This window comes from Lampris incognitus, chromosome 3 (genome assembly GCF_029633865.1).
Source record: "Lampris incognitus isolate fLamInc1 chromosome 3, fLamInc1.hap2, whole genome shotgun sequence".
Taxonomy (NCBI): Eukaryota; Metazoa; Chordata; class Actinopteri; order Lampriformes; family Lampridae; genus Lampris; species Lampris incognitus.
Window position 1 is genome coordinate 86,395,903 of NC_079213.1, and position 27,683 is coordinate 86,423,585.

At 43.1% G+C, this 27,683-nt stretch overlaps 1 protein-coding gene across 2 annotated transcripts; it reads left to right on the forward strand.

Moving 5' to 3' along the window:
• Positions 1–15,404: 15,404 nt before the first annotated feature.
• Positions 15,405–26,717, forward strand: bend5 (BEN domain containing 5). Of its 2 annotated transcripts, XM_056276566.1 has the most exons (7): positions 15,405–15,588; positions 16,732–16,862; positions 21,943–22,103; positions 22,203–22,423; positions 24,482–24,630; positions 26,051–26,264; positions 26,521–26,717. In XM_056276566.1, the coding sequence occupies exons 1-7, from the start codon at positions 15,405–15,407 to the stop codon at positions 26,715–26,717; spliced, it is 1,257 nt and encodes a 418-aa protein (XP_056132541.1). The 2 variants fall into 2 exon arrangements, with proteins under 2 accessions (XP_056132541.1, XP_056132540.1); XM_056276565.1 differs by having other exon boundaries at positions 21,943–22,423.
• Positions 26,718–27,683: the final 966 nt, after the last annotated feature.

Here is a 27,683-nt window from a genome sequence, read left to right on the forward strand (position 1 = left end):
TCTGTTGGCCCCTGAGGATGAGGCGGTGCTAAAAGCACTGACTGCTGTGGACTACTGGGGGGGAGGGGGAGGGCTTAAAGAGACAGCTAAAATGGCTTGTTTGAGACAGTGGGTGAACCGAGGGGCTGCATAGAGGGCCGGTATAAGATAAATTTGTTTTGTCTTTTTTAACTATGAATCATGCAAAGCTACGCAAATGGAGCTCCAGAATACAAATATAGAGCTGGGACGAGCATGATATGGCCACTTTAAACAAAGTTCAATGTAAAAACAACCCTTCAAATCAAATCAAATCAAGTCAATTTTATTTGTATAGCCCAATATCACAAATTATAAATTTGCCTCAGTGGGCTTAACAGCAACACAACATCCTGTCCTTAGACCCTCTCATCGGATAAGGAACAACTCCCTAAAAAAAACTTTTTAACAGGGAGAAAAAATAGGAAGAAACCTCAGGGAGAGCAACAGAGGAGGGATCTCTCTCCCAAGACCTTTCTCACATATCACCCATGAGCGTCGCTGGATCTGCTCGTCCTCCGACAGACAACAACAGGCCTACTGTCCTCAGAGGACTGCCCTACACAGAATAGAAGGGGCTCCATTATTTCCTGCTGAAAGGTTTCCAACCATGACAGGAGCACGGCTCAGTCCGCTACGTGAATTATTGCAGGTCATTATTCAGCCTTTTATTATATGTGGCCTTGAAGGCAAATCTGTTATATTCTAAACTTGGCAGACATATTTTACCTTGCCCTGCTGCTCATTACTATTCACAGTGGGTGATCACACAAACACATAGGCTCAGAGACACACATACATGCGCACGCAGTACATCGAAGGTTATTATGACGGCTGTATGGAGAGCAAGTCATGTTTTCAGATGAATGAGGCTGACAGGAAGAAACAGACAGGACACTCTCTCCTTCTACCTTCGGATTAAAGGCTGTTCCACTTCTTCACTCCACATGTCCCCCCCCTCCTTCTCTTCTCTGGCCCCTCTCCCATCTAGTCCATCTACTTATCGTTTACGATTGTTTGTTTTCATATCAGTTTGTTCTGTTTGATTTTCTCCTCTCCTCCTCCTCCTCTTTCTCCCTCATTCATCTCTCCATCTCTTTCCTTCTTCATAGTGGAGACAGCAGGGGCCAGGGGGTATGAGCACGATAATAGGATCAAGATCAAGTGGCTTCACCACACACTGTGTGTGTGTGTGTGTGTGTGTGTGTGTGTGTGTGTGTGTGTGTGTGTGTGTGTGTGTGCGCACACGCACATTCACATTGTGTTGCTGATTCAGCTTGGCCTCTGTTATATGCCTCAGTTTCTACAGGCGTTCATTAGCTAACACGCCTGCAGAATACTTGACACTCAAATGCCGATACACATACACGTGTGTTTGCGGCTGTGCTTATGGCCCCAACAGACGTGGACGCACTCGTCAAAGGCACACTTGACGCAGGCGTCAAACACACACACACACATAAAAAAACCCACTTATATCTCTTGACTCTCTCCCTTTCACTTCACACATGCGCTAACACACATATATACACACACACACACACACATCCACAGGCTGCCCCTCTCAACCCTCGCTCGGCCCTCTTTAATTGGACACTTGAGTGGCGCGTGGCTACATCTGGCTCCTGTTGAACACAGCCTGACATTTCAGACTGCTGACCTTTACAGCCCCACCACAACTAAATAATGATTAGTCCTGGCAACTGTTCCAGCACAATAGCAGCTAGGCACACACTCACACACACACACATACACACACACACACACACACACACATGCCACAAATGTTGTTGGAGACGGAGCATAAAAGAACAACAAAAACACCTGCAATGAAAGCCTTGTCTTCTCACAGTGAGAAAATGGGGTGTAGACATTGATTTTGAGAGGCCATTGTCATTCTATTGGCTTATCGATTAGATTGTCCTTTTCCATATCTGCAGACACCACCCAATAATGTGTTGTTCTAAATTAACTCAGCTTGCTTCTGTTTGGTTTCTTCTCTCTTATGTGCTCTCAACATTACAGTGGGAAAAAAAAGGTCAATTATATTCATGAGATCTGGGCAGATTTGAGAGGATGGTTTTTGTGTGTGTGTGTGTGTGTGTGTGTGTGTGTGTGTGTGTGTGTGTGTGTGTGTGTGTGTGTGTGTGTGTGCATCTGAGTGTGTCGAAAGCAATGAAGATACAAGAAGATAATAGACAGACCTAAGATCTCCTCTTGCTCCTCTTTTCTCTTCTTTCTTTCTCGCTGTATATCGCTCTCTTCTTGCATCTACAACTCCCTGCTGTTTCTGTTACAACAGAATAGATATTTTTTTGTCATTAGAACTTCTATTCCTACAAGTTTTCTTTGTGTACCCGCCTTCAGATTTCTCAGAGCTGAGAGGTCACATTGCCGCAATTCTAGAGTGTGGTATTTAAAGTGTGTACCGAGTCTTAAACAACTTACAAATGCTGCCATTCTTTTTCATCGGTATTCATCAATTCATTTTGAAGTCAACCTGAAAAAGAAATCTTTCAGAAACAGGTGCTGAAGCCACTGCAGCCCACAGTGAGGTCATTTGGTACTTCAAAACGTGACTGTCGACACATGAAGAAGGAAAACATTTGCAAAATTCACTTAAATGTCCCCAACATGGCATTACTCCCACAATTTTTGGCTGAGATACAAAATAGGGGAACGCCACAAGCCAAATGTTGGTTAATGTTTGGTATTGGTTGTTTATTTAGTGAACTTTGCCAGCCATCTGTTCCCACTTCCGGTGTGGGAAGACGGCGGTGCGAATTCACATTTGCAGCCGCCTCACCCAGAACCAGTGTGGGAAGATGGCAGTGCAAATAAATGCATGGCAGCCTCACCCTGTATCATCCATGCAGTGTCTTTGTCCATGTCTGAATCTAAGTTTTGTCTTTGTTTAATGGCTGGGAGAGCTGGCACTGGATCGGCTGGGAGAGCTTGGTCTGCTCCGTCCTGTTGGCCCAGGGACCATGGCCCTGCCTAGAGCTGCGACCAAGGAGGTAACACCGAGGGCGGTCTGACAGGATGCGGAATCGGGGCAGGCTATGCTAACTGCTAGCCCGTGCAGACTGGCAGTTCTGATAACATCGAGGGTGGTCTGGCTGCGGCCTCACGTAGCGTTGACTGTGCTGTTTTTGGTGTCGTTGTTTGGCATGCGAGGAGGTGTGTCAAGGGTGTCTGGCTGGGAGAGCTGGCATTGGATCGGCTGGGGGAGCCTGGTCTGCTGTGTCCGGTCGGCCCAAGGACCACGGCCCCTGCCTGGAGCTATGCCCAAGGAGGAAGCACCGAAGGTGGTCTGACGGGACGCAGAAGCAGGGCAGGCTAAGCTAACTGCTAGCCCATGCAGACTGGCAGTTCCAACAGTCATCCTGGCTGGTGTTCGTTCCCTTGGACAGTGATTTTTTTTATTATTTTTTTTAGTTTGGATATATGCGTTAGTTTGGATATGTGTGTTCTTGAAGTTCTTGTAGTTTTTGGATACGTATTTTTGTCTTAGTGTTGCACTTCTGTGGGCTGAGGGAAACGGTATTTTGTTTCATTTCATGTATGGAAGTATCCATCCATCCATTGTCTGAACCGCTTATCCTGCTCTCAGGGTCACGGGGATGCTGGAGCCTATTCCAGCAGTCATTGGGCGGCAGGCGGGGAGACACCCTGGACAGGCCACCAGGCCATCACAGGGCTGTGAGCCAAATACTACTTTCAAGAGATGTTTGGTAAAACCTGTAACTTCAGTCATCGACTGTAAATGAACAGACATCCGACCAAACTATCAGACTGAAATTCAAACGCTGTTTGAATGGAAGTATATGAAATAAAATGACAAATAAAGTGTTTTTGATTCCTGATTCCACTTTCACAGATGACCAGACTACATTTGGAACTCCTGTTCTAAAATATAGCTAACAGATAGCCTAAAACACAGGGTCTTATGATAGTTGTGAATTACTTGGCCTGTTGTAGGGGGATTGACGTTGAAAAATTCTTGCAGGGGCACCCCGGTGGCTCACCTGGTGGAGTGGTACCACATAAGGTTGAGTCCTTACAGCAGTGGCCTGGGTTCAAATCTGGCCTGGGCCCTTTGCTGCATGTCATCCCCTCTCTCTCCCCTGCCTTTCCTGTCTCGCTCTACTATCGCTACCAAAATAAAGCCAGAAAATGGCAAAAAATAATCTAAAGAAAAACGAAAATTCTTGCAGTGTTCATTTGCTTTTAGCCAACAAGTGCTGTGGTTGACCTGTAAACATTTAAGATCAACGTCACAGTTGTGCACCTCTGTGTCTCAGAGTTTGGTCTTCTCTGCATTGCTCAATAGCTCTCATGTCCAACTCATTTATACCCCTCTGTCCATTCCCTCACAGAGTCCTAGGCAACTAATTAGTTCTTTGTCTCTACATAATTTTTGTGTGTGTTTGCACGTCAGCTTTAAACACATTTTAGCTGTGCTTATTGTTATTTCAGTAATATTGTTGTCAATACAGCTCCTTTGTGCCCAATTAAGGTAGGACTTGTCCTCTCCTGATGAAATGTACACAAGTATTAAAAGTCAGTTCTCTCTTCCTCTTTTCAACATTGCAGAAGGCCCTTTCAGTAGACAATTTTTTTTTTTGCCAGAATCTATTTGCTATGCACAGCAAAGTTATGCTGAATGCCGAAAAGGAATGGTACAGATCTCGTTGCTTGCTAGCTAGATACTAAAGATATAAAGCCTGCATCTTGGAGCTTCGCATAAACTTACACCCCTACCCGACAAACACGCAGAACATTCTGTGTGATTGCAGGAGGGTAAAGGTGAGGACTCGGTGGATCAACACCTGGACAGGCCAATGGGCATGCAACCAGTGTCATCTGGGGTCAGGCCCGTCTGGAAGGCTGTGGGCCTGGGGAGAGGGCTGTTGGCTGGCCTGGGCTGAACCACCAGTGCTAAGGTGGCCCAGAAAAGAGGACCAGAGTGCAGGAGAGAAAGGTGTAAAGGCAACCTAGGCACTCCCTGTTGCGGCCACCTGCCTGTTTTACAGGCCTGTAGTCCTCATCTGAGTGAACTAACAAGCTGGCTGGCTGGCTGGTTTGCTGACTAAATGGCAGTGTGGTTGGATGGCTGCAGAGCTTTGTGTTCATCACTGCACACAGACTTGGCACCTTAATGAGTGAGTGAATGACCGACTGGAATGCGAGATGGTCTTATTTACAAAATACTGTAAGGCCTTTGTGTAAACCAGCAGCTGTGAAGGCAACACCTCCTGTTATTACCCTAATTACATCCTTTCTCTGTGAATTCACATATTTTATCTCCATATAGATCCTCCATTTCATAACTGGAGACTGTGTTATTATTTTGATGTCGTATTTTTTTTTAAAAAGCCCAAAACAAATTAAACTGCGTGTGTGTGTGCATGTCGTGCGTTTGTGTGTGTGTGCCACTGGTCGACTCATATTGACTATTTTCCAGTTGAATTTGTTGAAGGCTTCTCGGCAGCGTAGCTAAATAAGCAGCAGCATGCTAATGAATGGTGAATGAATGTGATAATTTACCAGACGAAGAATGGAGGACTGTGCGAGGAAGGAGCCGGAGGGAAGGGGGAGTGGGCGTGGGGGAGGGGAGTACAATAGAGAATACATTCTGAAAATGTTTTTCATCAAACTATTATTTAAAAACTTGTCTCTTGCCTGTACCCCTGAGGGTTCTGGGTTGTTGTTTTTTTCATTTTGTTCATTTCTCTATATTTATACATTTGTTTATCCTATGCCGACATCACTGTTGCTTTATGTGAATAGTTAGTTTGCTGCACAAAGACTGCAATTTTATGAACTGTACACATAGTTGACCATGTGTTAATGTGTTTTAGCATGTGAAAAAATGAGAGAGAGATATATGAAGAGAGAGAGATAGAGAAAGCGAGAGAGAGAGAGAAATCTTAGAGGATAGTAAATGACAACAGAGAAGCGTAGCCGCTTTCCGTCTGTCTGTGTTTCTCCTGAGGAAGGTGAAAGTGTGCGATGTGTACGCGGGTGGTAAACAGGCTGCAGGCGGGCTGGGGGCTCCCAGATTATTTCTTTGTCAGTGGCAGAGCCACCAGTGTTGCTGAGCACTGCTGTGGAGAAAATCCTCCCAGGGAGGACTGATTGAATTTTTGTTCCAGGGAGCCTTTTGTGTCGGCAGCATAGGGGACTGGATAATAGAGGTTGATGTGACTCTGTCTCTGTGTTATGGCTGGTGGATTGAGTTTTTCGAGTGTTTGTGCTTTTGTGTGTAGGTTTGTGTGCAATGAGTGAGAGAGAGAGAGCGAGAGAGAGAGAGTGTTTGAATCTTTGTGTGTGTGTGTGTGTGTGTGTGTGTGTGTGTGTGTGTGTGTGTGTGTGTGTGTGTGTGTGTGTGTGTGTGTGTGTGTGTTTGCATGCTTGCCTTACAATCACTGCTCTAGCTTTTGAGTCCAGTCTGTGGCAGGGCCTAAGGCTGCTATGCTATGTATGAACACTGTATGCTGATAACGTGGGTACCTGTTGCTGCCGACTGGGTGCTGTTGCTTGGGTGAGCAGTTGATATAGCAATCTGTCACCAGGGCAAATTGTTGATAGGAGAAATATGCCAAAGTGGTGAGCTGGTTGCATGTTGCTGGGAGATGTGGTCTCGGTATTTAGGGTCATCAACAGCCTTTTCTCAGTCTGTGTGCCAGCCTTTCCATCGTCACTGTGGACTGTCTGTGTATGCCAGGGAGTGCGTTTGTGTTTTAAAGGGAAATTTCACTGATAGTTTTGTGTATGTGCAATCAGTAATGAGTAATTTAGTGGATTGAAGCAATAAAGTCCTCATTGTGTACTATATTGATAGAGAAATCAACTCTGCTCACAGATTCTTTCCTACAGTGCCTGCACATACCATAATGCATCACACATAAGTATCTGTGTAGTCATCCATAAAAGCCTCTGCTCCGGTGTTGTAGGACATCATTTACACCAACAGAAACGTTGCTTAGCTGACAGAATGAGGATGTGTTTTTTGAACAGAGTAGAGTACAGTATAAGAAACACTGCTAGGCTGTAGTTTTATTGGCCGCCAAATTATGTCACGATGTGTCACGCGACCAAAACTCAAGTTTCACTGCCACTCCAGAGATGCAGAAATGATCGGGAACAACTGTAGGTGTATTTCATGTGCTATCCATGCCACAGATAGATGGGTAGAAGGTTGAAAATTAGGGAATTCTCCCTTTAATCAATTATAATAAGCAGTATATAATTAATTCATTCTCAATACCTGCTTAATCTAATTCATGGTCAGTGGGGACTGGAACCTGTTCCAGCGAGCATTGAGCAGAAGGCAGGACGACATGGGGCCAGTCCATCACAGGGCCCACTTTCACAACATCAATCCATTCATTCCCTACAGGGAACTTTATCTTTTTGCATGGTCCTTCCTCCATAGAGAGGACAGGTCACGTACAGAACAGCACCCTGGAGCTGGAAGGGCTTCAGTGTCTTGCTAAAGGACACATCAGCAGGGTAGATGCTTGCTAGTGCTGAGGTTAGATCCAGGATCACCAATTGAAGGGTGACCTTACTCATTAGACATCATCCTGCTGCTGTCTGGTGTGTGTGTGTGTGTGTGTGTGTGTGTGTGTGTGTGTGTGTGTGTGTGTGTGTGTGTGTGTGTGTGTGTGTGTGTGTGAGCGAAGGCGTGTTTATACGTGCATGTTTGTGTGTGTCTGTTTTTATGTGTGTGTCTTTGTATGTGTATGTGTGTTTTCTCTGCCATCCCATCGGTTAGTCTCTTCCACATCTGGATGGCAGAGGCGATGCTTGATGTTTGCCAGCCTTAGTGTGTCACCGTGAAGGCAAGAGCCCAGCTTAGAGTGTGTCCAGCATCCCATCCAGCTGAGTAATATGTATTCAAAGATGTCATGTGTCCCTGCCCTCTTTTTTTTATATATATGGGCACTTTTCTGCTTCTTGACTGAAGACCCACAGTCAGGGAGATGTTTTTATTTGGCCGGGTTAGTTGCAGGAAGAGGTGAGCTTATAGGCCACCATGAAGTGTAACAAATGTTGTATTTCATTGTGAAATGGAAGGGCTTTCCAGTCAGCACTATTTAAGTTGAACGGACCAAAAGCGGGTTTCGTATTCTACACACAACTCATTGGCTTTCCATTTAGATTTGCTCGCTAAGATGAAAAGCTGGTTCGGACATGAATAAAAACATGAAATACAATAAGGGCAGGGGAAGTAAAAAAAATGTTATGGCATAAACAAATTAATTTTTTGTACTTTTGACTCTTGCTGTTCTTTCAAAATAAGATTTGAGTAGGAATAATAACACAGCAGCAAGTGATTGTAAATGGGAAAAATAAATAAATAAAATAAACTTATTTAACTGTTTGGTTCTGACATGATTTTTCAGACACAATGAGTGGCACCCCCACTCATTATTAAAGTGAATCAATCTCAGCCTCCTGCAAGTGTACAGTACACTGCAGACTGATACTGCATAGGAAGGGATTTGTGTTCAGAGACCTTGTATGTCCTTGACAGGTGTGTGTGTGTGTGTGTGTGTGTGTGTGTGTGTGTGTGTGTGTGTGTGTGTGTGTGTGTGTGTGTGTGTGTGTGTGTGTGTGTGTGTGTGTGTGTGTGTGTGCATCCTCAGACAGCCATTCCCTGCTACTTAAAATATGAGAAAAAGAGGAAATCCTTGCACAACTTAGAGACGCACTCATCGTCTCTTATCTTTAAGAAAGGGGACAACGCTGAGTGCAGAAACTACTGTGACATTTCCCTGCTCTCCACCACAAGGAAAGCTGTGGCTAGGGTTTTAGCCAAAGGACTCCTCCCAATATCAGAAGAAATTCTGCCAGTATCTTAGAGCTGTTTTCATCCTAACAGGCACCATGGAAATGATTTTTACTGCTCACCAACTCCAAGAAAAAAGCCCATGAACAGAATCAACCATTGTGCATGACCTTTATAGACTTAACCAAAGCTTTGGATTCCATAAACCACCAGGCCCTATGGCTAGTTCTGTCAAAAATAGGCTGCCTTGACAAATATATTAGAGTACTATGACTACTACATGAAAATATGTCAGTTAGAGTACTCAGCAGTGATGGAGATGGGACAGAGTCCTTCAAGGTCCACACAGGAGTTACACAAGGCTGTGTCATTGCCCCAACCCTGTTCTCTGTCTTCATTGCCACCATCCTCCACCTCACGGGTCAAACAGAACTGATGGGAAGCTTCTGAACATTAACAGATTCAGTGCTAAAAGTAAAACCACCAACCCATCCATCATACAGCTGCAGTATGCCGATGACAACACCTTAGTGTCCCTTGTAGAAGAGGAACTACAGAGCATACTGGATGCCTTTGCAAAGTTATACAAGCAGTTTTGCCTGGCCATTAACACAAAAAAGACCCATATCCTCTACCAACCCCCACCCAACAGAAATATGCCTGCTCTGCCCCCATCCATCTCTGTAGACAACATCAGACTCAAAAAAGTGGAACAGTTCCCATATCTTGGCAGCCTTCTCTCCTCCAAAGCCAGCATTGACATCGAAATACACCATCATCTCAGTTGTGCTAGCCAGGCCTTCTCAAGATTGAGTAAAAGGGTTCTTGAAAACTGCAGTCTTCTGGCTAGAACGAAAACTCTTGTATACAAAGTGATAGTGGTGCCCACCCTACTGAAAAGGTCAGAAACCTGGACCACACATAGCAGTCACCTGAAGGCACTCGGGGCATACCAACAGCAATGCCTCAGGAAGATCCTTAAGATCAGCTGAGAGGATAAGCACACCAACTTCAGCATCCTCGAGGAGGCCAACTGCCTACTATAACTGCCATCATTGCACAACATCAGCTGAGATGGACTGGCCATATCCTCCGCATATCTGACTCTCGCCTCCCGAAACAAGTTCTTTATTCTCAACTCATGACAAGACGCTGTGCCCCAGGAGGACAAAAGAAGTGATATAAAAATAACATCAAGGCCCCCATCAAAAGGTTTTGCATCGACCTTAACACCTGGGAACAAGCAGCAAAAAACAGGGAGGCGTCCGTGAGGGTGCTGGGCGCTACAACCATGACCTCCACTGTGCTGCTGAAAACAAGTACAGACTCAGAAAGGAGCGAGTTACCAGAAAGGTCAAAACCACATCCTCAACCACTCCGTCACACCCTTTCCCACATTGCTCCAAAATATACGGCTCAAGGATCGGCCTCTACGCCCACCTGAAGACTCACTAGGCCCCAGAAGGAGGACAGTCATACTCGACACTGAGTGACCGCTGATGATGATGATGATGGTGTGTGTGTGTGCATGTGTGTGCGTGTGTGCGCGCGTGCATGAGTTCACTCTTGGGAGTGTATGTGGTCAGCGGTGAAGTAAAGACTGCTGTTTTTCAAAGCCCTTTGCCCCCTCAACACACCCACCTACCCCACCGCTGGCCTCTGTTCTCTGGCTAGGAAGCGTTTGGTCACAGCTTTATCCTCTATTGTCTGTCAGATGCTGTGCACCTGTGAGCCTGGCTGCTCCACTGCATGGCGGGTAGTTGTGGTTTCTACTCCAAACCCAGCGGCTCCCTGCTGTCAGCTACGGTGGTGGTAAGAGGCTCTCTGGCTGCCTTCCGTCTCTGTTTGACAGCAGCCCTGGAGGGGTGGGGGTGGGGGTGCAGAAATACCATTAAGATGAGCTGTATTCCCACCGACCAAAGCCTGCCCACCAGCCATGTGCTGCAGCTCACCTGGCTCCCAGATAAGTGGAGATTAGAGGAGAGGAGGTGGTGGAAACGGTATTAGAGACGGGAGAAAATTTCTCTCTGAAACCCGGGGACAGCCATGATGCTTTAAGGATTTTCTGTGTCGTGTCTGACATTTGATGCCCAGACAGACCAACAGAAGGATAGACAGACAGTCAGAAAGAAAGAAGGAAAACTGTTGGACAAACAGCTGTACAGTCAGTAACATTGTCCTAAAGACTGACAGTCAGGCAGTTGGACAGTCAGATACCCGGTCAGAAGGACAAAGAGAAAGAAAGTCTGTAAGGAAGGCAGACAATCACTTGGTCCAGTTAGTCAGATGGGCAGACAAAAAGAAAGAAATATACACGTTCAAACAGACAAATAGAAACCAGGCAGTGGGCCAGTAAGACAGTCCTGAGGGCAGTCAGATAACAAACAGGCAAGGCCCAGTCTCACACAGATATTCTGGAAAAGTCACCGCAGTGATATGAAACACTTTCTTGCCTTTTTTATGTATTTTTGCTTGTTTGCTCCCTGTAGTCTATTGGTTGACTTTTGCTGCTGTATATATTACAATTTTGTGAGTTCCCCATCTAGTTAGTAGAGAAAAACAGCCGTGTGACACTGGCCAGATCAATAAATGTCCACGGCAGGAGGTAGAGCGGCTCTAATGAACTGAATTGGCCTGTGCTGAAATATGATCACTATTTCTGTGGTGGTCATTATGTTCCTTTAGAAGATCAATGTCTCCTGGGTGGATCACTGGGAAAACACTACAGGATGGCAGGGCAAACACTGGTTCCATTCTAAATACTTAATGAAGGATTTACTCATGGTAAAGTTTTGCTTCTGTGTGTACTCGGTGTCTCTGTCTATCTCTTGCGAGTCTTCCCTCTCCCTGTTTTTCTTTTTTCCCTCCTCTCTTCTCCTCTCCCTCTCTCTAACTGTGTTCAAAGGTCTGTCCTCAGGCCCACTAGCATTAGTAATTGATGTGCTTGTATGAAGCTCTGCTGTTCATTTCATGGGCTATCACTTTTTAAATTGGCGACTGCCTTCTTCATGGTTGATTAGCAATTCATGAGGAGCTAATTAAGAGGCAAAATAAGCAAAAGACCAGTGAGATGCCTCCAACCCAAATAGGAAAATGGTATAACTCTGGACTGTAAACAGTCATGATTGATCGTGGCAGCACATTGCCTCCAAAAGAGGTTCACGCTTCTCTAAATCCCTCATCTTGGACCCAGACATCCGTATCTTCATTTTGCTCAGTGCCTCCCTGATCTTAGAGCGTCTTTCCAGAAAGTTGCCTTAATGATCCTTCTGTCCCAGCTGTCCTCTCTTTTGCCTGGCAGAGCTGAGGCCTTTGCTCGTTCTGTCTTGTGTATGCCATCGCTTTGGTTGGCGCCAGCCTCTGCCAACCATCATCACACACACACCTGTACCAGCATCTGTCCATCCTGCAGATTGGCCCAGGTGCTGTGTTTAGATTGGCTGCCGGTGTGAGCTAAAGTTAATGCCCCCCCCCCCCCCGAAGCACTGCGGACATTTTTCACCTAATCCCAAGCCCTCCTCTAACTCCCTACTCTCCCCATCTCTGTCTTTCTCTCTCTATGACACATACAAGCAGACACACACACATGCACTCGCGCACACACATGCAGAGATCAGAAACATAGAGGCATTTGTTTAATTCTCTCTGTACTTCCGTCCATCTGTCGGTCGGTGGGCAGTCTTTATGATTCCAGACAGAAGACCATGATGATGACGTGTGTCCCTGCAGTCTAATTCCATCATCAACATCATTACTGTTATTACCCCGTGTCTCTCTCTAATACAGGCTAATGGATGACCAATAAAGATAGATGAGCCTGGCAGTGTGGAGCTAATAGGCAGGACATGATGTCTGGCTTCTGTCCTGACTCAAGTCCACACCAAACCAACTGCCTCTGTAGATCAAACCCAGCTTTGAATGACTGACTTTGTTTTTTTTTTGTTTTTTTTATTCTCACAAAAGGTTGACTGACTTGCATTGATATGTGTGCTGCTAATTATCAAGCCAAACGTTTTGGAAAAGTCAGAACTTAGAGCTGACTGGAGTGTGGACAATGGAGTTATATTAGGGGAATAGTGGCTGGCGCTTTATTGATATGTTCATTGTCATAGAAACGCAGCAAATTGCAACAGGCGTGCTTCTGTAGGTGAACATACAGTGCTATGTCTCATCATTGTTGAAAGTGAGAAAAGTTCAAATGAGACTTGCAAAAGGTATGTAGAATTATTTTTGTGTCACAGACTCTGTGTGTGTGTGTGTGTGTGTGTGTGTGTATGTATGTGTGTGTCTAAGCATATATGCAAATTTAAAATTGAATTCAGCTGAATTCAGAATGCTACTGTATTTTTTTAAATGTTAAATATTCCAAAAGTTCAGTTAAGTCATACATATTCTGCTCCTGTTCTGAACCAAGGACTACTCAGATAAATGACCTGTTCACATACCAGCACATGTGGCACAAGGAGAAGGGGACCTCAGATACAAACCTAACTGAGTCTAAACTAAGTGCCATTAAAATGTGTGGTTGAAACTGCTTAAGAAAGTATAATCATGCAAGACTGTGCAAACTGCATCATCCAACAAAATAATGGAGCATCACTGGGGTTATAGTCAGTCCTGTTGTTTGTGCAAATGGAGCCAAGTGATCATAATGTAATAGACTAAAAAAATAACAGCAGTGAGGTTGCAAATTATGTGCAGCTCTGTTTGATGGTTGTTTAGAAATGATGAAAAATGGGTATTACTCTGAAGGGTTTTACAGAGATTTTCACAGCCAGCATTGTTAACAGTGATTTGAGAACAAAATTCAGTATGGATCTGCAAAGCTCTATCGAACATTTATAAATCTTACAGAAATCCTTTCTTTCACTGTGAACCGAACAAATTCTGTGAGTTTGTTGGCATTGCAGAATCGTCCCTCTCTGGTCTCCATACTTAAGAGAAAGCTTGTTATCTTCAGAAATCCATTAAACTACTGTAGGCTATACTAATAAAATTATGTGAATTTAAATCTGGCATGTGTCTTCTGTTAGGCTTTGACCGTTTCAGAGTGAAATCTCCAGAAACTGAGAAGCCTTATGGTGACAGACCCAGCCTTAAGGACAGGAGAGCCATTGAACAGAAGATGAGATTATCAGTAATCCTCAGTTCGGTTTTGTCGAGGAGCCGCTAAAATCTCTTGCCTATCGCCCTCATTCTTGTTATAGTTTATTGAAACGGTGCCAAAGACCTGATGTCTAGAGACGTGCCAGAGAGCGAGGTAAACACGGTTCACAAAACTTCAGAAACACCCCTGTGTCTTTAGTATAATTTGTGTGCAGCTTGTGAAACTTTAGATATACAAGTGTTTAAGACATTTTGAAAATCCAACACAATGACTCTTGAAAAATGTTTTGCATCTGTCAAAATTGCAGTTATATGACCTGTTGTGATGCAAACAGTAAAGTGTATTGCATAGCTAGATGAAACTTAAACAAGTGTGAAAAACCACTTGGTAACACTGTATGTCTTGATTTATTGTTGATGTTTTGTTTGTTAAAAGAGGGGCTGGGGAAAGGGGAACGCCATAGAGAACTGTGAACACACTTCAAGGGGAAGCTGGTATTTGAAATAATCATAACCCACTCAATGCTTCAAACTGTGGGGAGGAAAAAAACCCAGAAAGAAAAGAGCTAGCCATAGTTCTGCATCAGTTACTTTTCAATTACGGCAGCCGAAGCAGAACGAAATTGTTAGTGTCGTTCATCGACCGTGATGCTCTCCATTAAAGTAACAACTCAAAGAAATTCATCCCATTGTTTAACCGCCTGACTGTTTTATAACAATAACGAAGAGTTCCACTCAAGCAGATGAATTCAAGTCTGTCTGCTGTGAAACGTAGCTGTTGAAAACTGTACACCCACCGGCAAACATTAGCCACACACATGGACAACCAGACCCGGTGAACTCAGCTCGGTCCCGGCAGGTAATCGTCCCGGTGGCTTTGTTCTCGGTGGTACCTTGAAACCGCTTCAAGACGATACAGAGGGATTGAGCAGTTGGTGTTTGTATTGATTGGGTTAATGTCCCAGACCAATGGAAATGCTACAATGTCGTGAATCAAAAGTTTTGAAAATGCTTGAAAAGCAAATATTTCCATAAGTTTAGCGAGTACAAAGTTGAATACTTTTATTCATTAGGTACTTTTTTATTCAGTCACACACACACACACACACACACACACACCCACCCACACACGCAAACGTGAACCTTGCTAGTTTTTTTTCGCCAAAAATGTTTATTTAAAATAAATAAAACAAAAAAATTAGAACACGATAATTATAAAGACGGTTAAAAAATGCTATGTGTTATGTTTCCGAACAAAATAATCAGCATCCCTCGAAGATTTGTTAATCGAGATATGGTAATGCGTCTTCTATTACTCATGCCTGGATGATGAACCCCAGTGAGGTGATGTGGACCAGACAAGAGCAGCCGAACGCAGAAACCCTCCCTAACCCCCCCCTTTGTGTATATATGTTTTTAATACTTGTAGAGGAAAAACTGTCAACCACATCCAAAGTGTAGGACCAAAGTAAAGTAAATAATGTATGCTTTTGTTCGGTTCTTGGAAGACGACATGTGCTACGCGTTATCCGTTTCAGACGTGACAGATTTCAGACCTCTGCACAAAAGTGATTTTGATCATCAGAAGGTGTATCTGGTTCACAGAACTGAGGAGAATGGCAACGCAGGCCAGCCGTGTGAAGCACAGATCCTTGCCCTTGCAGGTAAGTAGATCGGCCAACGCCTCGCTGGTTTTTCTAATAACGTTGTCCTTTTTAAAAAAAAATCAACCATGATGTGGATGTTACTCGGAAAACTGTAAGTGCGCGTCCTTTTGTCCGACCTGTCAAGACACGGACATGGTGAATCTGTCACCGATCACAACAATGTCCCTTTTTTGCGGCTAGCTAGCGAGTTAGCAAGCTAGAATCGTTTAAGTTAGCGAGTTAGCCGTGGACTGTCATCTGGTTGCTAATTTGTATGCTCGTAATGTCATTACAGCGGTGAAATCTGTTGTTACGTTAGTTCTCGTTGCTCCGCTTAATACGTGTCATGCGACGTTAGTCGTCCACACCGGTTGTTTACAAATGTTAGCTAACGCTAGCTAACTAGCTATTTTCCGTGTTAGCCAGTTAGCTGACGCATTCGCGAGCTAGCTGCGCCCGCACACTAATTTGTATTGTTGTGAACACATTATTGTCTTAATCCCCCCCAATTCCATTTGTTTGTCTGAAAAACGAGAAAAGCCATAGGTGCAGTATTGATTGGTCAGCTTTCGTGGATGCCGATTTGCGCATTGTACTAAGTTATGGCAAGATGTAAGACGCACTTATAATTCTTGTTTTCAGTGTATTAATTGGGTGCTTATGATATAAGCACCATCTCAAAAAGTTATCAGTTTAATTTCAGTGTATCCACAATGGTGTACCAAAGTGACATGTCTTGCATGGCTGCAGTAACGGCTGTTTTCCTGGCTGGAGTATTGAGCTACATTACTAATCCTCCAATCTGAACAGGGTGGTTTTGAAGATCTAACTGATCTTAAATCCTTCCGAGTGTCAGTTGTGTTAAAGTGCTTCATGAACCCGCAAGAGTGGTTGTGGCTATTTGCTGTGAAAGCTGCCCTTTTTTTCTTTTTAAAAAAAATCTAGGCTAACTGAATATCATCAGAGTACTAAGGGAGATTTAATGTAGCAAACGTTTGCAATGAAGAGCCTGACCATCATTTGCTTAAATGACTTAGATGAATGCAAAGGCTCACTAGGTATCTAAAACGGATTTTCAGGGCCACAAAGAGTCCTCCTATGGCTTCCTGGGAACCAGATTACCACAAAGTCTGTTCCAAGTTTTATTTCTGCATTTCACAGAGACGGTAGAAGAATTTGAAGACAGTATAATGCAAAAGAAGATGAAAATTCCCAAGATGTCCAACAAGAATTCAGGAAAATCTTTTGAAAACCATTTTGGGGAGGAGAGGCTGCCACTCCGACATAAAAAGGTAGGACCAACAAAGTTAGATACCGGTGCTGTCATAACTCATTTGAACAGGTGTGTATGGGTGGTTAAGTTTGTGTGTAATTGAAGGCTTGTATGGTTATCAGTCCTCAACTAGGCTCAGATGGTCCTCATGCTTCACGTGAGTAACAATGATATCAAAAACTTACCAGTTTATTTAGTTGTTGTTATTTAGGTCTTTTTTTCCAAAACAATGTTAATTTGTTAATGATACAATTTTTTTGCATGATAAAGGTCTAGCACCGATGTCGCAAATAAATTATTTTGGGTATAATTGTAAGTTAGACAGTGTGTGAGAGTTTGTTTGCAACTAATGACATGATTAAAAAAAACTTAACAATTGACCGGATGATGGCATTTCATAGACAAACACTAACAAGTCTATACTATATTTTCCATAATTCTATTATAGTTTAAAGTTGGGTTCAGCTTTTGGCGGTATACATTTTTTCATACCGTCAATCAGTTTCCCAATATTACTAGGATCTACAGTATTACCAGCTTTAAAAGTAAAAGACTTTAAAACAAGACTTTGGAGGGGACTGGAGGGAGCTGTCTTTGTAGCACAGCCATTGTTTACAGTTGTTAATTCACGAATCCACATGTATATCTTGTCAAACTTTGTTATACAAGTCTGGAATGGATGTTTTGGAAAGGAGTTTCCTCCCAGGCAGCTGATAAAGTTGATCAGCTGTTTGGATTATGGCTATAAATGACTATTGGTCCACCATGAGAAATAACACCATTTCTTTGGCTGTGTATATTGCCACCACACCATTACAAGTTTTCCATCGTATGCTGTCCAGTTTGTAGGCTATTTAGTTGTTTTGGGGAAAGCACCTGTTACAGTTAGTTGTGAAGGTCCACCCTGAAACATACACAGAAAGTGAAACATACACTGATGAGCCAAAACATTATGAACACCTGCCTAATATGGTGTTCGTCCTCCGTATGCTGTCAAAACAGTGCCGACCCACCGAGGCATGGACTCTACAAGACTCCTGAAGGTCTCCTGTGGTATCCTTCAAGTTCTGTAAATTGCAAGGTGGACCCACCGTGGATCGGACTTGTCGGTCCAGCACATCCCACAGATGCTCAATCAGATTGAGATCAGAATCGAAATCAGAATACTTTATTAATTCCTGAGGGGAATTTGGGTATTGGAATGGAGATCTGGAGAATTTGGAGGCCAGAGCAACTCCTTGAACACTTCATCATGTTCCTCAAACCACTCCTGAACAATGTGTGCAGTGTGGCAGGGTACATTATTCAGCGAAAAGAGGCCACTCAGGGTATACTCTCAGGAATTGCCCTTAAAGGGGTTTACTTGCTCTACAACAATGTTTAGGTAGGTGGCACGTGTCAAATTGACATCCGCATGAATGGCCGAACCCAGGGTTTCCCAGCAGAACTTTGCCTAGAGCATCACCCTCCCTCCACCTGCTTGATGTCTTCCCACAGTGCATCCTGGTGCCATCACTTCCCCAGGTTAACGGCACACACGTACACGGCCATCCACATGTTCCAAAAGAAAACAGGACTCATTGGACCAAACTAACTTCTTCCACTGCTCCAAGGTCAAGTTTCGAGACTCACATGCCCATTGTAGGTGCTTTCGATGGTGGATAGAGGTCATCATGGGCACTCTTGACTGGTCTGTGGCTACGCAGCAGGGTGTGATGCACTGTGTGTTGTGACACATTTCTCCCATTACCATCAATAATATTTTCAGTGACTTGTGCCACACTAGACCTTCTGTCGGTTGGACCAAATGGGCAGGGATGGATAGAGTACTGAAAATCTGTAATCAAGTGAAAGTACAATTACTCCCATAAAAATGACTCGAGTAAAAGTGAAAATTACCATTTGAGAAACTTACTCGAGTAAAACAGTACCAGGTTAATAAATTACTTAAAGTACGTTACTTTCTATTTTAATATTTTTAGGGTGTGCGGGCCAGTGCAAAATAAAAATAAAACTTTTTTTTTAATGAAGTAGAGCAGGTAGGCTAATCAAATAATAAAGGATAGCCTCACCCACCCTTCTCTTTCTACATTTATCTGTCTTTCCCAGAGTAGACAAATTAAATGAACTTGCTTGAAAAAAACAGAATTGACATCCCAATTTCTTTGTCTTTTCTACTGCTTTTCTCTGTAGCTCTTCCACTGAGAACAAAATAAATGAAGTAAACTCTGATAAGATAAACAAGATAACCATTCAACATAAACAGCAGCAATATGAAGTTTCCATCTCTTTCATCTATGCATGTTGCCAAAATGTGTTTGTAAAGGCAAAACAGTTCCCTGTAGGACTTTCCTTCTTAAATCAGATCACTAGGTGAACTATTTTATATTTGAACATACTAATAGTAACAAAGTGAAAATCCCATCTCCCCCTTGTTTTGTAAGAAACATGCCCTAATTTGGGATAATATGTGCATAAATCTCTGACACTAACATTGAGTTTGTCATTTCAAACTAAAGGTAATTTGTATTTTTAATGTAAAATTAACTCGGCAAAACAATGTCCCATAAATGCTGCAAAATACTCCCAAATCTCGCAAGAGCAAAACAGCCCCATGTGGAACATAGGATCACTTGGTGAACTTTTTGTTGAGCTTTGGCAGAAGCTGGTTTTCAAAGATTTTGTCCCCCAGTGTTGTTGTTCTGCTTGTGAAGATGCACCCAGCACAACTGAGCAATCTCTCACAAGCTGCAGATGTAGGTAGCGCCGTGTTTGTCTTGATGGAGAGTTTCTTGAGTGCAGGAAAGGAGTGCAGAAGATCCATTTTCTCTGAGAAGCATGCAAGGTAGCCATCCAGTTCATCTTGAGTTTTTGGGCTTCATGGTTGAAAAAAAGTCTTCTTCACAAGTGGAGCTGGTAGCCACGGTAACTTCACTTTCTACTGTCTGACTGGCTGAGACTGTGTCAGTCTCAACAAACAGCAGTTTACCCCAACCTTATAAACAGACACAGTACAAACCATCTAAGCTGGGGTAGTTGTGTAACAATCCAAACCAGTGATCTGCTGTAATAGCCGTGGCCATTAACGCGTGCTATCCTCTGAAATAGCACGGGTTAATGACCATGGCTATTGCAGCTATTACAGCAGATCACTGGTTTTGATTGTTAGGCAACTATCCTAGTTTAGATGGTTTGTACTGTGTCTGTTTATAAGGTTGGGGTAATCTGCTGTTTGTTGAGACTGACACAGTCTCAGCCAGTCAGATGCACTTAGATGAGTGATGAAACGTTTCTTACAGTAAACGTGTCCAGATGAACTGATTCAACTTCTTGTGGTTTCCTCACCTGGATTATTGAGCATGCATAAAAATACAAGTTAATGTCATTATCATAACATCAAAGATTAACGTGACACATGAAAATTAAAATAACTGATGTTAGCTTACGAACTACATTTTCACAATATATGCAACTTCGATGTGCTTGCGGAGGTTATAATTTTTTAAAGCAGCGATCTCTGTGTTTTTCGGGAGGCATGGCAAGCACTTCATCATGTAACGTTTTTGATTTTGGTATGAAAACTGTGGCTAGATGTGTCCAGGGATTGTTACTGGAACCTGCTTCTTGATCTGGTTGCTCCATCATCATCGGGTGGTGCTTGTTTGGCAACTTGGCAACTGCAGTACAGGTGCTCTTTGCTCGCCCCTCCCCGACACTCAATCCCCACATTTTGAGCAGACTACTTGTAACGAAGGTATAAATGGCAAATGTAGTGAAGTAAAAAGTCGATTACTGGCCCTAAAATATACTCGAATAAAGAGTAAAAGTACAGTTTTTAAAAAGGAACAGGAGAAATACCTGTTCCTTGAAAATCGGGAATCATCAGAATCTTGGACAAGCCACAAACTTGTCACCAGTTTGAGGCTTATCCCTCCTCAGACTACTGTAAGTAGGTATTCACCACTGCTGACCGAGCGCACCCCGCAAGCCTTGCCGTTTCAGAGATGATCTGACCCAGTTGTCTGGCCCGTGTCAAAGTTGCTCAGGTCTTTACTCCTGCCCATTTCTCCCGCATCCAACACGTTGACTATGAGAACTGATTGTTCACTTACCATCTAATTTACCCAGACCTTGACATGTGCTCTTGTTTGGAGATTAGCAACATTATTCGGTTCACCTGTGAGTGGTCATAATGTTTTGGCTCATCAATGTATGTAGTTTTCTGTATCCTGACCAAAAAGGCACATGTGCACTGTTATAAACTGTGAATGGATGAACAGTTGGCTTATAGTTTAAACAAACTGATGTTCATTTTATAAAAAAACACAAGATATCTTTTATGTAGGTGTTGAAGTGGATATTGTTGTCATTTTTAAATACCCTGTGTTACTGTATTACCGTTATACTCCCCCGACCCAAGCATAAAGTAGTATAGTCAAAATTATTAGGATGATTACCATTTTAGCAATGTACATAAGTTAGTACTCTTGATCAAGTTTTGTTCTATGAAATTGGTATCAGTGCTATTTGTGTAGGTGTGTATGCACAGGTCTGTGTGCTTGTTTGTGTCAAACCTTGGCAGCAAAAATGTCTCATTGACATTTGCAAGGAATACATTTATGATACATTTATGATAAAATTATGCTTTAGTAAAAGCTTGGCCAGTGCCCAATATCCCCCACACTATTTTTACCATATGCTGGATTAACACAAATTCAGCACTCTGGACAGCTGCCCTTTCACAGACAAATCCTCTGAGCGGCTCATCAAAGAACCTTATGACTCCACTCCTCCCAGTTCCCTACTAAGATAGCCAGAACACTCATCAGCAGACAGACAAAACAAACTGTTGTGCAATCTGCCTGTACTCTCACTTCTAGAATGTTATGTGGTTGTTTTTGTGTTAACACACTCAAAGCATGAAATGAAAACACCTTTAGTCACATAATTTGTCAGAAATTGCATTTCATCATTGCTGCAAGAATGAGGAAAATAGTGTTAATTTCCATCAGATATGAAGAGGCCTGCATCCACCTAATAGTACAATTACATAATCTTCTTCTCTAGCCTAACTTAACTTTCTCTTTTATTTCCCACAGGCTGTGTCACTGGACCAAGGACGCCCCATGTCTAACTCCTCCAAGAGCCTGGCAGCAGTAGTTGCTCGCTTGGAAAGAAATGCTGCCAGTTCTTGTATGGAGGGAGAAGAAGACCTGGAGGAGGACCGACTGGCTGAAGAAGAAGAGGACGGGGAGGATGAGGAGGAGGACATGGAGGCAGATTATCAACATCATCACCAGCAGCAGCAGCAACAACAAGAACTGGAGGTGGAGACGGATTGTGTATCTGAGGTGGCTACAGCTGTGGTACCCAGAGTCCTGTATGAAGAGCTGGTCCACAGCTACAGGCAGCAGGAAGAGGAGATGAGGAGGCTTCAGCAGGAGCTGGAGAGGACACGCAGGCAGCTGGTGCAACAGGCCAAGAAGCTGAAGGACTATGGCAGCCTGCTTACAGAGGTCAAAGAGCTGAGAGACTTCAACAGGAGGCTCCAGGACGTACTCCTCATGAGACTGGGAAGTGGTGAGAAAATGGACATACAATGTGCACCTGGTCGCTCTGTCACTCACTCACCTCACTCATTCACACATACACACATACAGAGGTTTCTGCAGCCTGCACCCAAAGTTAAACTGAAAAAATGGCAGAATGTGTCACAGATCTTAATAACTTCAGTCCAATCATAATGTGTTTTATATATATATATATATATATATATATATGCTGGAAAAAAACTTGTAATAGATGGCAGTATAAGCTAATTAGCAGCTGATGAGTGCGCGACGCACGAAACAAGCTTTTATTACCATGTATTAAGTTTTTTTCCCCTACATCTATATTGATATTCCGCTCCTCATTTGTTGAGCACTTTTATCAGCACCATTGACGGTTTCCGGAAAAAAAAGAAGCTCTCTCTCTCTCTCTCTCTCTCTCTCTCTCTCTCTCTCTCTCTCTCTCTCTCTCTCTCTCTCTCTATATATATATATATATTATGCATACAAAAAATCTGGCATCTAAAGGAACAAGATTCGGCAATTTCAAAGTGCCCAATCTCTACAGCCAGAAAATACAATGACCATGATTGGGAAGTGATCTAATGAATATTGGTCTACAAATTAATGTCCTCTTTTTTTTTTTGGTGTTGTTTTTTTGATTTTTTGTTTGTTTGTTTGTTTGTTTGTTTGTTTGTTTTTTACTCAACTCAGTATACTGCACTTATCGCTCTTAAGGACCTGAAGTTTGTTTTGTTTTTTTGTTTTTTTGCATTTTCATGAGCATGGATAAGCTAGCACTGGAATATGCTGTGTTTATTTTATTGAAAGGAATAAAGAAGCAACAATTTCACTACATTTATTGCTGTGAAACAAAGATCAGAGAAAAAAAGTTCCTAAAATAGTTCATTGGAGCCTTTTCTTTTTTTGAATCTGTGTTTTGAATACTACCTATGAATTATGAATATATGCATAGCATACAAAAACTGAACTTGACTTTGACTTGACCAAGGCTCTATTTCTGTGCTGCAATGGATATGGCTTGGACTTGAATCAGATAAGTAATCAGAATCAGAGTAATTGTTCATATATAGTCACAAAGGAAGCAGCAAGGCTGTGTATCCCCAGGAAAGCTTAGTATCAGTATCAGTAAAGGAGGCCAATGTTGATAAACAGCAGTGAAGATTGATCACTGACTGGAGGTATTCAGACTTAATTCCTACTATTTCATGGCCAGACAGTGGTTATTCCACAAACAAGCCATTTATTTAAAACTGATAAACATTGCAAACATTGTCTTCCCTTTTAGACAAATATTTTGCTTTCTCACTTCAGCTTATGAATGACATTACAAAAACCAAACGCGGCAATGTGACCCATCTGTATGGTAGATCTGTTTTGCTTCTGTATGTTGAGTCTCAGATGAAGAGGAGAGTTTGATTACATTTTTGGGCACAGCAGTAAGCCAAGTGTTAGCCTTGCCAGCTCCTGGTGTTAACCTCAGCCCCACTGTGGGGCCACATAGAGGCACCAAGCTACTGGTTAGACCATCTAATGGACAGGCTAAAGATTAGAGCACCCCATGGTGCTATAGGGTAGAGGATATAGTGCACTGACCAATATTAAAACTCATCAGCTACATAAGAGCTTATTGAGGCCTGCCATCAAGCCAGCTTAACTACTGGACTAGAATATCAGGCTGTCTCGAGGCGCCGGGAAGCCTAGCCCCAAGCTGGGAAGCAATCAGACAGGCACCGGTCCAAGGCTAAAGACCAGAAAACTCCCTGGCCACATGCTGTTTGATACTGTTGGAGTCAAAACCTAGCTGGCTAGGGAAAAGGAAGCATGTGAGCAGATATATTTAGGCACTATTATGTTTTAAGATGAGGTGAATTTTGTTAATCCCTCTATGGAAACTAGCATACAGACACAGCAGACATAACCAATGCACAAGACAAGCGGTGTTATCTTCCATTGATATTTTACCAATTATTGATAAATGCTTCCCCACATATGCCAAACTGTGACTGAAATATCCATTGGCACAGTCTTGCATCACATTAATCTTCTCCCGTGTATCATCTTCCAGAGCCAATGCATGACAATGGCACTCAGACAATCAAAGCGGAAGTGGTGGAGCCCACAGTTGAGGCCCAGGAGGCATGCAGAGAAGAAGCCAATGCCAGCTCCAGCCAGTCACCCTCACCTCGAACAGTGTACACCTGCAATGAAGGGAAGGTCAGTCTCACTGAACCTGTTGTTTACTGTTTTATTTAATAACCTTTTTTACCAACACCTATGTCTCAACCTTTTCCGCTCACTGTCTTCACCTCATAATCCCTCCCCCTTACTCCTGCCATCTTTCTTACTAGGTGGTCATCTCTGTTTTGTTCACCAATTATCCTCCTCTCTCTTCAACATTTCCTCCGTGTTCTTTCCAAGGTTAAGTCCTGTAAATTAATATCAATAAATTCCTTGGCTGACCTCTCCTGTGTCCCCACTGCTCCTTGCCTGTGGATGACCAGAAGTAACCCAATTTTCATAGGAAATGCTGTTTTCACCTCACACATACAGACCTGGGAGCATACTGTTGTAGGAAATCAAACCCCACCCCCACTGTTGCCCTACCTCAGTGGGTAAACAAGGCTGAGAAGATTATCATTGTTCGTGCAAGCCCAGCCGGTATCAACATCAGTGTTTATTAGCCTGTTAAGGTTCTCTGCTCTCTTCACTGCTGTAAGTCAGCCGGTGTCCTGTGTCTGATGACGGGGGGGGTTGGTACTACAAGCTCCAGGGCCTGCAACCACTTCAAGCGTGAAGAACACAAGCAAATTAGAGCTCTCCTACATCAGGGGCCCCTATATTAATTATTTGCACCAGAGGAATTTAAAGTGACTGACAGGTTAGCCCTAGAATGAAAAGAGAGAGAGAGAGATATGGGAGAGGAGATAGAGTGGGAGGCAAGGAGAAATCTTGTCTAACTTGAGGGATAGTGAAAATCTTGTCTGCCTAAAGCACATTAGCTGCACAGGGAAAAGCCTTTTGGATGCAAGCCTAAAGACTTTGCAGTGATAAGAGAGGAGAGAAGACAGGAGAGTCACATACGCTCTCTGCTGCATTAGCTCACCTAGAATGCCCAGGGCAGGCTGCCTAGGATGGCAATCGGCTTGGACCCCTGTTTGGTGCAGACTTATGCAACGTGCTGCAGCGGTGTGTGGAGAGCTGCAACAGGCTAGGTACACAGTGAACATAATCCATCCTACAAGCACTCAGTGGCCTGAGCTTATTTTATGTATCCTAGCTGGTGAGTTTTGTGCTTCCTGGGATTTCTAATTTAAGCTGAACAGGAGCTGGTTAGATGAAATCTACCATTGATTTATTCTTGTCTATTGTAATCTTTTAGTGGTTTCAGACCAGTGTGGGGGTGTAGTCACTGTAGCCTGTTACGGGGGTTGTGTACCCTTGTTTTCACACTGATGAAACAAACCATACTAAGTTGACTCTAGCAACACTTTACTTGGTGTTCTTATCTCTGCTGGCACTGTGCTGACCAAAAAAATATTTTAAAAAATTCTTCTCTTTGACGATGACACCAATACACACTACAAAGCATGGTGTACTTGGTCTGCTGACTGTCCTCACTTCCATCCCTCCTCAGGTACACCTAGGTGGAGGGATCTGGGTAGAGGAGGAGAAGTGGCACCAACTACAGCGGACCCAGGGAGATTCCAAGTTCACCAAGAATCTGGCTGTGATGATCTGGGGCACCGAGACGCTGAAGAACCGCAGCGTTACCGGAGTTGCTACCAAGAAAAAGAAAGATGCTCTGCCCAAACCTCCACTCTCTCCCAGCAAGCTAAAGATAGTTAGAGGTAAGGCTGTCACCCAGAACTCATGTTTTAGCAATTTGAAGTCAGTGTAATTACAGAGGGCATGTGTTATTTAAAAAAAAAAAGAAATATGAAAAAACTTGGAAAAACAACTGACAATTTCCATGAGACCTTGCCATTATAACCATTGTTATAAGATAATTTCCGTTTAAATGTACAGCTTTTGTTCCTTTCGTTGTTGCTTTTGTTTGTTTTTTGTTTTTTTTTGTTTTTTTTTTAACCCTTGCTCTTTCCACAGAGTGTCTCTATGACCGAGTCTCTCAAGAAACAGCTGACAGTGCGGAGATCACACAGAGGTTGTCCAAAGTGAACAAATACATCTGTGAAAAGATCATGGACATCAACAAGTCCATCAAGAATGAGGAGCGGCGGGAATCCAAGCTGCTCATCAGGCAGACGGTTAAGATGGAGAACTTCACTTATGATGGCATGTAGTAATCAACCGTTGTCATGCTGGCACTCCAGCCCTACCCCCCTTCGTGGACAGCTGTGTAAAGAAGAGGGGCACTTGGTATGGGATGGCTGGGGTGTTTGTCGCAATCTCAGGAAGGGGTGTGTCTCTGTTCAACAAATTGAATTTGTCTGTCAAAATTGGATCGAAACAGGATCAACTACATATACTTCTCTATCTGTTGAGTAGACCAACCATCCCCTTCCTTAGCACCCCATTGGGCTATTGGCTGACTGACAGCTTTACCCACCAACCACTCCAGCCGGAGCTTGAGTCAAAAGAGCTGGTTATTTTTTCTAAGCTGTAAGTGGGACTGGTATGGAGAACGTTTTGTTTTGTTTGTTTTTGAGATGTTTGTGTTTGTTAAAGCAGAGATTATTAAATGTGATCGTTAAAAAGAAAATAATCTGCACTTACACTATTGTTCTGTGTCAGAACATAATTGAGATCTTTAAACACTTGAGAAATAAGTGATTGTTTCCCTTGATAAAGTCCTCTAAAGCTTTAGATGTTGCATTGACGATGACGCTAGCTTGCATGTGGTCTAAGATGTGGAGGGTAACTGTTTTAGTGGCTGAATTGCTAAATGGCTAGGGATACGAGTGTGTGTTATTGGTACTATGCATTGAATGGGAACTGGGTGAATAACTTGTTGAAGCACTTTCCCCACAGGGTCTAAAATACACAAGTCTTAATTGGTAACAGCCATATAGTATATTGCAGAGATATTCTGTTGCCCCAAGAGATTAATCATGAGTAGGTGGTCTGTCAGTCTGAGATCCAGATTTTTAGCATAACCTCCTTAAAAAGAGGGCTTATGGGCGTGTTTGAATGGGATTCTCCTGTAGAGTCAATTGGTTTGTTACTTGCTGTTTTTTTCCCACTTTTTTTTCTTTTGTTTCACAGAAACGGGTCCTTTATTGTTTAACCTCCAATAGGACCATTAACCG